The sequence below is a fragment of the Lampetra fluviatilis genome, unplaced genomic scaffold, assembly GCF_964198595.1.
Source record: "Lampetra fluviatilis unplaced genomic scaffold, kcLamFluv1.1 SCAFFOLD_875, whole genome shotgun sequence".
Classification (NCBI taxonomy): domain Eukaryota; kingdom Metazoa; phylum Chordata; class Hyperoartia; order Petromyzontiformes; family Petromyzontidae; genus Lampetra; species Lampetra fluviatilis.
This window is the reverse complement of record NW_027621384.1, coordinates 25,001-36,194: the sequence shown is the minus strand read 5'-3', so window position 1 is coordinate 36,194 and position 11,194 is coordinate 25,001. Positions and strand designations below refer to the sequence as shown.

At 57.2% G+C, this 11,194-nt stretch overlaps 1 protein-coding gene across 1 annotated transcript; it reads right to left on the bottom strand.

Moving 5' to 3' along the window:
* Positions 1–507: 507 nt before the first annotated feature.
* On the bottom strand, positions 508–5,341 carry LOC144955173 (tyrosine-protein phosphatase non-receptor type 11-like). Its single transcript, XM_078885489.1, has 5 exons — positions 5,319–5,341; positions 4,751–4,873; positions 3,327–3,356; positions 1,708–1,905; positions 508–736 (listed from the first exon to the last, which is right to left on the bottom strand). Exons 1-5 carry the CDS (start codon positions 5,339–5,341, stop codon positions 508–510), a joined length of 603 nt encoding a protein of 200 aa, XP_078741615.1.
* Positions 5,342–11,194: the final 5,853 nt, after the last annotated feature.

The window sequence follows — 11,194 nt, the reverse complement described above, 5'->3', positions numbered from 1 at the left end:
CACACACACAGACACACCCAAACACAGACACACACACACACAGTCACACACACAGACACCCAAACACACCCACACAACACACCCAAACACAGACACCCAAACACACCCAAACACACACAGACACACACACCCAAACACACCCAAACACAGACACACACACATAAACACACACACACACAATTTACCGCCCAGTGGATCATGATGTGCGTGACGCTCGCAGCTCCACCCACCCCCCCCACCACCCCCCCCACCACCCCCCCCCACCACCCCCCCCACCACCACCCCCCCCGTGGTGTCCGTGCGGGCAGACAGCACGCACGGACACACACACACAAACAGTCACACTGACACACACACACACAGTCACACACAGTCACACACACACTCAAACACACACAGAAACACACCCAAAACACACCCCAAACACACACAGACACACACACCCAAACACACCCAAACACAGACACACACACAGTCACACACACACACAATTTACCGCCCAGTGGATCATGATGTGCGTGACGCTCGCCGCTCCACCCCCACCCCCCCCACCACCCCCCCCACCACCCCCACCCCACCCACCCCCCCCACCACCCCCCCCGTGGTGTCCGTGCGGGCAGACAGCACGCACGAGCCCGGCTTGCTGGCGCTCTCGCGCACCAGGAAGCTGCCAGGACGGCCTCGCTCCAGCAGCAAGCGCTCCGCTTCACGACCCGGCATGTGGCCGTGGTACCATCTGGGGGTAGTGGGTGGGTGGTGGGTGGGTGGTGGGTGGGTGGTGGGTGGAAGAATCATTGGAATCATCGTCGTCATCACCATCGTCATCGTCGTCATCATCACCATCATCGTCGTCGTCATCATCATCATCCGGCATGTGGCCGTGGTACCCATCTGGGGGTAGTGGGTGGGTGGTGGGGGTGGGTGGTGGTGTGGGTGGTGGGTGGGTGGAAGAATCAATGGAATCATCGTCGTCATCACCATCATCATCGTCATCATCATCATCATCATCCGGCATGTGGCCGTGGTACCATCTGGGGGTAGTGGGTGGGTGGTGGGTGGGGGTGGTGGGTGGGTGGGTGGGTGGAAGAATCATTGGAATCATCGTCGTCATCACCATCATCATCGTCGTCATCATCATCATCATCCGGCATGTGGCCGTGGTACCATCTGGGGTAGTGGGTGGGTGGTGGGTGGAGGTGGTGGGGTGGGTGGTGGGTGGGTGGAAGAATCATTGGAATCATCGTCGTCATCACCATCGTCATCGTCGTCATCATCATCATCATCGTCATCATCATCGTCATCCGGCATGTGGCCGTGGTACCATCTGCCTGGGTAGTGGGTGGGTGGTGGGTGGGGGTAGTGGGGAGGGTGACCTCCACCGTGACCTCCACCGTGACCTCTACACCTCCGCCGTGACCTCTACACCTCCACCGTGACCTCTACACCTCCACAGTGACCTCTACACCTCCGCCGTGACCTTTACACCTCCGCCGTGACCTCTACACCTCCGCCGTCACCTCTACACCTCCACCGTGACCTCTACACCTCCACCGTGACCTCTACACCACCGCCGTGACCTCTTACACCACCGCACGTGACCTCTACACCACCGCCGTGACCTCTACACCTCCACCGTGACCTCTACACCTCCACCGTGACCTCTACACCACCGCCGTGACCTCTACACCACCGCCGTGACCTCCTGACCTCTCGGACGTGGGGTCGGCGCAGTTGAGAGGCAGCACGAGGGCGATGACCTCCCCGCCGCGCTCCCGCAGCTGCCCGCTGTGGCGGGTGTAGAACTCGACGAGCTCGGCGAGCGTCGCGAACTTCTCGCCGCCGTAGAGGTCGTAGTAGTCGCCCGAGTTCTGGATCTTCACGTGGGTCACCACGTCGCCCGCGCGCCTGTGGGGGGGGGGTGTGTGTGGGGGGGGGTGTGTGTGGGGGGGGGGGGGGTGGGGGGAGGGGGGGGAGGGTGGGGGAGGGTGAGGTTGTGAGTGGGGGTGTGTGGGTGGGTGTGTGGGTGGGTGAGGGGGATGGGGGGGGGTGGGTGGTGGTGTGGGGGGGGGGGGAGGGGGGGGGAGGGTGGGGAGGGTGGGTGTGGGGGGGTGGTTGGTGGTGGTGGTGGGTGGGGGTGTGTGGGTGGGTGTGGTGGGGGGGTGGGGTGGGTGTGGGTGGGGTGTGTGTGGGGGTGGGTGGGTGGGGGTGGGTGGGTGAGGGGTGTGGGGAGTGTGGGTGGGTGGTGGTGGTGGTGGTGGGGTGGGTGAGGGTGTGGGGGGGTTAGGGTGGTGGGTGGGTGTGGGGGGGTAGCCTCTGGCTTACAGCTTCCCACACCTCACCGCCACGCTCCCACGCCCCCTTCATTCTTTTGTTCAGAAGAAGAGCCACTCCCTGTTGTTTGGCAGTCTCCTGCCCCGAGTAGAGGACTGTCCACCCCTCATGGTGGCAGGAGCTAGAGCCGGTCCACCGGACCTCCTGAATACCGCAGAGATCCAGGCGGTACCGGTCCAGCTCCCGACAGAGGAGTGGCAGCCTCTCCTCCGCAGCGAGCGTTCGAACATTCAACGTGGCCACACGAAGTGGCTTTTCGTTGTTTCTGGAGGAGCCCCGAGGGTGAAGATTCAATCTCCTGGCTCCGCCAGATGGGGTTTGGCCAGGAGACGTCATAGACGCCTGTCCCCCCGGGGCCACCGGCACGAGCTTAATACGTTATTTGCATCGTAGTTTGGCGGTAATTTATTGAAGGTGGAGGGGTTCCCAGCCCCTCGCACCCGTCCAGAGCCCCCGCTTAGCCGCTGTGGTGGTCACAGACGCCACGAGGGGAAATGCCAATCGGAATTGGGCCCTCCCCCCCACGGCAATGTCCACGACAGTGTTGCCCGTCCGGCATCACGAGGAGGTAGGGGGTTGTTTTTGCCGGAAACACACACACAGACACACACACACAGACACACACACACACAGAGACACACACACACACAGACACACACACACACACAGACACACACACACAGACACACACACAGACACACAGACACACACAGACACAGACACACACACACACAGACACACACACACACAGACACACACACACACAGACACACACACAGACACACACACAGACACACACACAGACACACAGACACACACAGACACAGACACACACACACACAGACACACACACAGACACAGACACACACACACACAGACACACACACACACAGACACACACACAGACACACACACAGACACACACACAGACACACACACACACACACAGACACACACACACAGACACAGACACACACACACACAGACACACACACCTGACAGACAGGGTGAAGTCTCCCGGGTTACTGAGACTCACACACACACACACGTGTACACACACACAGACACACACACACAGACACACAGACACACAGACACACAGACCTGACAGACACACACACAGACACACACACACACAGACACACACAAACACACAGACACACACACATACACACACACAGACACACACAGACACACACACACACACAGACACACACACGTGTACACACACACACACACGTGTACACACACACAGACACACACACACACACAGACACACAGACACACAGACACACACACAGACACACACACACAGACACACACAGACACACACAGACACACACACACACAGACACAGACCTGACAGACAGGGTGAAGTCTCCCGGGTTACTGAGACTCACACAGACACACACACACACACAGACACACAGACACACACACATACACACACACAGACACACACACAGACACACACACACACAGACACACACACAGACACACACACACAGACACACACACCTGACAGACACACACACACACACAGACACACACACCTGACAGACACACACACAGACACACACACACACAGACACACACACAGACACACACACACACAGACACACACACACACAGACACACACACACACAGACACACACACAGACACACACACAGACACACACACAGACACACACACACACACACAGACACACACACACAGACACAGACACACACACACACAGACACACACACCTGACAGACAGGGTGAAGTCTCCCGGGTTACTGAGACTCACACACACACACACGTGTACACACACACAGACACACACACACAGACACACAGACACACAGACACACAGACCTGACAGACACACACACAGACACACACACACAGACACACACACCTGACAGACACACACACACACACAGACACACACACCTGACAGACACACACACAGACACACACACACACAGACAGACACACACACACAGACACACACAGACACACACAGACACACACAGACACACACACACACAGACACAGACCTGACAGACAGGGTGAAGTCTCCCGGGTTACTGAGACTCACACAGACACACACACACACACAGACACACAGACACACACACATACACACACACAGACACACACACAGACACACACACACACAGACACACACACAGACACACACACACAGACACACACACCTGACAGACACACACACACACACAGACACACACACCTGACAGACACACACACAGACACACACACACACAGACACACACACAGACACACACACACACAGACACACACACACACAGACACACACACACACAGACACACACAGACACACACACAGACACACACACACACAGACACACACAGACACACACACAGACACACACACACACAGACACACAGACCTGACAGACAGGGTGAAGTCTCCCGGGTTACTGAGACTCGGCCTCGCCAGGAAACTCCCCTCCACCCCATGCAGCAGCAGCAGCTGCTCAGCTGCCTTGCCCGACAAGTTGGGATGGAACCATCTAGCAGTAGAGAGACACACACGTCAACAACAACAACCACAACCACAACAACCACAACAACCACAACAACAACAACAACCACAACAACAACAGCAGGCTACTACAGCAGCAGCAGCAGCTGCTCAGCTGCCTTGCCCGACAAGTTGGGATGGAACCATCTAGCAGTAGAGAGACACACACGTCAACAACAACAACCACAACAACAACAACAACCACAACAACCACAACAACAACAACAACAGCAGGCTACTACAGTAGCAGCAGCAGCTGCTCAGCTCCCTTGCCCGACAAGTTGGGATGGAACCATCTAGCAGTAGAGAGACACACACGTCAACAACAACAACAACAACCACAACAACCATCACAACCACAACAACAACAACAACAACCACAACAACAACAGCAGGCTACTACAGCAGCAGCAGCAGCTGCTCAGCTCCCTTGCCCGACAAGTTGGGATGGAACCATCTATCAGTAGAGAGACACACACGTCAACAACAACAACAACCACAACAACAACCACAACAACAACCATCACAACCACAACAACAACAACAACCACAACAACAACCACAACAACCACAACAACAACAACCACAACAACAACAGCAGGCTACTACAGCAGCAGCAGCAGCTGCTCAGCTGCCTTGCCCGACAAGTTGGGATGGAACCACCTAGCAGTAGAGAGACACACACGTCAACAACAACAACAACAACCATCACAACAACAACAACCACAACAACAACCACAACAACAACAACAACCACAACAACAACCACAACAACAACAACAGCTGTTCAGCTCCCTTCCCCGACAAGTAGGGGTGGAACCATCTATCAGTAGAGAGACACACACGTCAACAACAACAACCACAACAACAACCACAACCATCACAACAACCACAACCATCACAACAACAACAACCACAACAACAACCACAACCATCACAACAACCACAACAACAACAACCACAACAACAACAGCAGCAGCAGCTCCCTTGCCCGACACGTTGGGGTGGAACCACCTAGCAGTGGAGAGAGCATTCGCTCACTCATTCATTTACTCACTCATCCACTCATTCACCGACCTACTCATTCATTCACTCATTCACTCACCCACGGACCCACTCACTAAACCATCCACCCACTCAACCACTCACCCACCTACACACCCACCCACTCACCCACTCACTACACCCACTCACTCACTCACACACTCACCCACCCACTCACCCACTCACTCACCCACCTACACACCCACTCACCCACTCAACCACTCACCCACTCACCCACCTACACACCCACTCACCCACTCACCAACCCACCCACTCACTCACCCACTCACCCACTCACTCACCCACCCACCCACCCACTTACCCACTCACCCACCCAATCACCCACTCACCCACCCACTCACCCACCCACTCACCCACTCACCCACCCACTCACCCACCCACTCACCCACTCACCCACCCACTCACCCACTCACTCACCCACTCACCCACCCACTCACCCACCCACCCACTCACCCACTTACTCACCCACCCACACACCCACCCACTCACCCACTCACTCACCCACTCACTCACCCACTCACCCACCCACCCACACACCCACCCACTCACCCACTCACTCACCCACTCACCCACCCACTCACCCACCCACCCACTCACCCACCCACTCACCCACTTACTCACCCACCCACACACCCACCCACTCACCCACCCACCCACTCACCCACCCAATCACCCACTTACTCCCCACCCACCCACCCACACACCCACCCACTCACTCACCCACCCACCCACTCACCCACCCAATCACCCACTTACTCACCCACCCACCCACCCACACACCCACCCACTCACCCACCCACCCACTCACCCACCCACTCACCCACTCACCCACCCACCCACTCACCCACTCACCCACCCACCCACTCACCCACTCACTCACCCACCCACTCACCCACTCACCCACCCACCCACCCACTCACCCACTCACCCACCCACCCACCCACTCACCCACTCACCCACTCACCCACCCACTCACCCACTCACCCACCCACTCACCCACTCACCCACTCACCCACCCACCCACTCACCCATTACGTCACAGCGAGGCAGAACTAATTAAATATTTAAATAAAGCAGCCGACCAATGAGCGAGCGGCGCGCGACCCGCGAAAAGAGGAAGCGGGGGGAGGGGCAACCACGAGATGCCGTGACGTCACTGAGGGCTGCGGTCTGGGGGGAGGGGCTGTGGAGGGGGGGATGGGGGAGGGGCTCGGGGGGAGTGGTGGTGCAGTGGTTAGCGCACTGTGTGTGTGTGGGTGGGGAGTGGTGGTGCAGTGGTTAGCGCACTGTGTGTGTGAGTGGGGAGTGGTGGTGCAGTGGTTAGCGCACTGTGTGTGTGAGTGGGGGGAGTGGTGGTGCAGTGGTTAGCGCACTGTGTGTGAGTGGGGAGTGGTGGTGCAGTGGTTAGCGCACTGTGTGTGTGAGTGGGGGGAGTGGTGGTGCAGTGGTTAGCGCACTGTGTGTGTGGGTGGGGAGTGGTGGTGCAGTGGTTAGCGCACTGTGTGTGTGTGGGGAGTGGTGGTGCAGTGGTTAGCGCACTGTGTGTGTGAGTGGGGAGTGGTGGTGCAGTGGTTAGCGCACTGTGTGTGTGAGTGGGGAGTGGTGGTGCAGTGGTTAGCGCACTGTGTGTTTGGGGAGTGGTGGTGCAGTGGTTAGCGCACTGTGTGTGTGTGGGGGAGGAGTGGTGGTGCAGTGGTTAGCGCACTGTACGAGTGTGAGGAGTGGTGGTGCAGTGGTTAGCGCACTGTGTGTGTGTGGGGAGTGGTGGTGCAGTGGTTAGCGCACTGTGTGTGTGTGAGTGGGGAGTGGTGGTGCAGTGGTTAGCGCACTGTGTGTGTGTGGGGAGTGGTGGTGCAGTGGTTAGCACACTGTGTGTGTGAGTGGGGAGTGGTGGTGCAGTGGTTAGCGCACTGTGTGTGTGTGTGGGGAGTGGTGGTGCAGTGGTTAGCGCACTGTGTGAGTGTGTATGTGGGGAGTGGTGGTGCAGTGGTTAGCGCACTGTGTGTGTGTGGGGAGTGGTGGTGCAGTGGTTAGCGCACTGTGTGTGTGTGTGTGGGGAGTGGTGGTGCAGTGGTTAGCGCACTGTGTGTGTGGGGAGTGGTGGTGCAGTGGTTAGCGCACTGTGTGTGTGTGTGGGGAGTGGTGGTGCAGTGGTTAGCGCACTGTGTGTGTGTGGGGAGTGGTGGTGCAGTGGTTAGCGCACTGTGTGTGTGAGTGGGGAGTGGTGGTGCAGTGGTTAGCGCACTGTGTGTGTGTGTGTGGGGAGTGGTGGTGCAGTGGTTAGCGCACTGTGTGTGTGTGTGGGGAGTGGTGGTGCAGTGGTTAGCGCACTGTGTGTGTGTGGGGAGTGGTGGTGCAGTGGTTAGCGCACTGTGTGTGTGTGTGGGGAGTGGTGGTGCAGTGGTTAGCGCACTGTGTGTGTGTGTGGGGAGTGGTGGTGCAGTGGTTAGCGCACTGTGTGTGTTTGGGGAGTGGTGGTGCAGTGGTTAGCACACTGTGTGTGTGGGTGGGGAGTGGTGGTGCAGTGGTTAGCGCACTGTGTGTGTGTGTGGGGAGTGGTGGTGCAGTGGTTAGCGCACTGTGTGTGTGGGGAGTGGTGGTGCAGTGGTTAGCACACTGTGTGTGTGGGTAGGGAGTGGTGGTGCAGTGGTTAGCGCACTGTGTGTGTGTGTGTGTGGGGAGTGGTGGTGCAGTGGTTAGCGCACTGTGTGTGTGTGTGTGGGGAGGGAGTGGTGGTGCAGTGGTTAGCGCACTGTGTGTGTGTGGGGAGTGGTGGTGCAGTGGTTAGCGCACTGTGTGTGGGTGGGGAGTGGTGGTGCAGTGGTTAGCGCACTGTGTCTGTGTGAGTGGGGAGTGGTGGTGCAGTGGTTAGCGCACTGTGTGTGTGGGGAGTGGTGGTGCAGTGGTTAGCGCACTATGTGTGTGGGTGGGGAGTGGTGGTGCAGTGGTTAGCGCAGTGTGTGTGTGGGTGGGGAGTGGTGGTGCAGTGGTTAGCGCAGTGTGTGTGTGGGTGGGGAGTGGTGGTGCAGTGGTTAGCGCACTATGTGTGTGTGTGGGGAGTGGTGGTGCAGTGGTTAGCGCACTGTGTGTGTGGGTGGGGAGTGGTGGTGCAGTGGTTAGCGCACTGTGTCTGTGTGAGTGGGGAGTGGTGGTGCAGTGGTTAGCGCACTGTGTGTGTGTGTGTGTGAGAGTGGTGGTGCAGTGGTTAGCGCACTGTGTGTGGGAGTGGGGAGTGGTGGTGCAGTGGTTAGCGCACTGTGTGTGTGTGGGGAGTGGTGGTGCAGTGGTTAGCGCACTGTGTGTGTGTGAGTGGGGAGTGGTGGTGCAGTGGTTAGCGCACTGTGTGTGTGTGTGGGGAGTGGTGGTGCAGTGGTTAGCGCACTGTGTGTGTGTGTGGGGAGCGGTGGTGCAGTGGTTAGCGCACTGTGTGAGTGGGGAGTGGTGGTTTAGTGGTTAGCGCACTGTGTGTGTGTGTGAGTGGGGAGTGGTGGTGCAGTGGTTAGCGCACTGTGTGTGTGTGTGAGTGGGGAGTGGTGGTGCAGTGGTTAGCGCACTGTGTGTGTGTGTGGGGAGTGGTGGTGCAGTGGTTAGCGCACTGTGTGTGTGAGTGGGGAGTGGTGGTGCAGTGGTTAGCGCACTGTGTGTGTGTGTGGGGAGTGGTGGTGCAGTGGTTAGCGCACTGTGTGTGTGTGTGGGGAGTGGTGGTGCAGTGGTTAGCGCACTGTGTGTGTGTGGGGAGTGGTGGTGCAGTGGTTAGCGCGGTGTGTGTGAGTGGGGAGTGGTGGTGCAGTGGTTAGCGCACTGTGTGAGTGTGTGTGTGAGTGGTGGTGCAGTGGTTAGCGCACTGTGTGTGTGTGAGTGTAGAGAGTGGTGGTGCCGTGGTTAGCGCACTGTGTGTGTGTGTGGGGGGGGAGTGGTGGTGCAGTGGTTAGCACACTCTGTGTGTGTGTGGGGAGTGGTGGTGCAGTGGTTAGCGCACTGTATGTTTGTGTGAGTGTGGGGAGTGGTGGTGCAGTGGTTATCGCACTGTGTGTGTGAGTGGGGAGTGGTGGTGCAGTGGTTAGCGCACTGTGTGTGTGGGGAGTGGTGGTGCAGTGGTTAGCGCACTGTGTGCGTGTGTTGGGAGTGGTGGTGCAGTGGTTAGCGCACTGTGTGTGAGTGAGTGAGTGAGTGAATGAGTGAGTGAGTGGGTGAGTGGGTGAGTGAGTGAGTGAGTGGGTGAGTGGGTGAGTGGGTGAGTGGGTGAATGAGTGAGTGTGTGAGTGGGTGAGTGGGTGAGTGTGTGAATGAGTGAGTGAATGAGTGTGTGAGTGGGTGAGTGGGTGAGTGTGTGAATGAGTGAGTGGGTGAGTGTGTGAGTGGGTGAGTGTGTGAATGAGTGAGTGAATGAGTGTGTGAATGGGTGAATGATTGATGAGTGAGTGTGTGAGTGATTGATTGAGTGGGTGAGTGGGTGAATGATTGAGTGAGTGGATGAGTGAGTGGGTGAGTGGGTGAATGATTGAGTGAGTGGGTGAGTGGGTGAATGAGTGAGTGAGTGTGTGAATGAGTGAGTGGGTGAGTGTGTGAATCAGTGAATGATTGATGATTGAGTGAGGGTGTGAGTTAGTGGGTGAGTGAGCGAGTGGGTGAGTGGGTGAATAAGTGAGTGAGTGTGTGAATGGGTGAATGATTGATGAGTGAGTGAGTGAGTGTGTGAGTTAGTGGGTGAGTGAGCGAGTGGGTGAGTGGGTGAATAAGTGAGTGAGTGGGTGGGTGAGTGAGTTAGTGGGTGAGTGAGTGGGTGAGTGAGTGAGTGAGTGGGTGAGTGAGTGAGTGGGTGAGTGAGCGAGTGGGTGAGTGGGTGAATAAGTGAGTGAGTGTGTGAATGGGTGAATGATTGATGAGTGAGTGTGTGAGTGAGTGAGTTAGTGGGTGAGTGAGCTAGTGGGTGAGTGGGTGAATAAGTGAGTGAGTGGGTGTGTGAGTGAGTTAGTGGGTGAGTGAGTGGGTGAGTGAGTGAGTGAGTGGGTGAGCGAGTGAGTGGGTGAATGATTGGTGAGTGGGTGAATGGGTGAATGATTGGTGAGTGGGTGAGTGAGTGGGTGAGTGAGTGAGTGAGTGGGTGAGTGAGTGAGTGGGTGAATGATTGGTGAGTGGATGAATGGGTGAATGATTGGTGAGTGGGTGAGTGAGTGGGTGAATGATTGGTGAGTGGGTGAATGGGTGAATGATTGGTGAGTGAGTGAGTGAGTGGGTGAGTAAG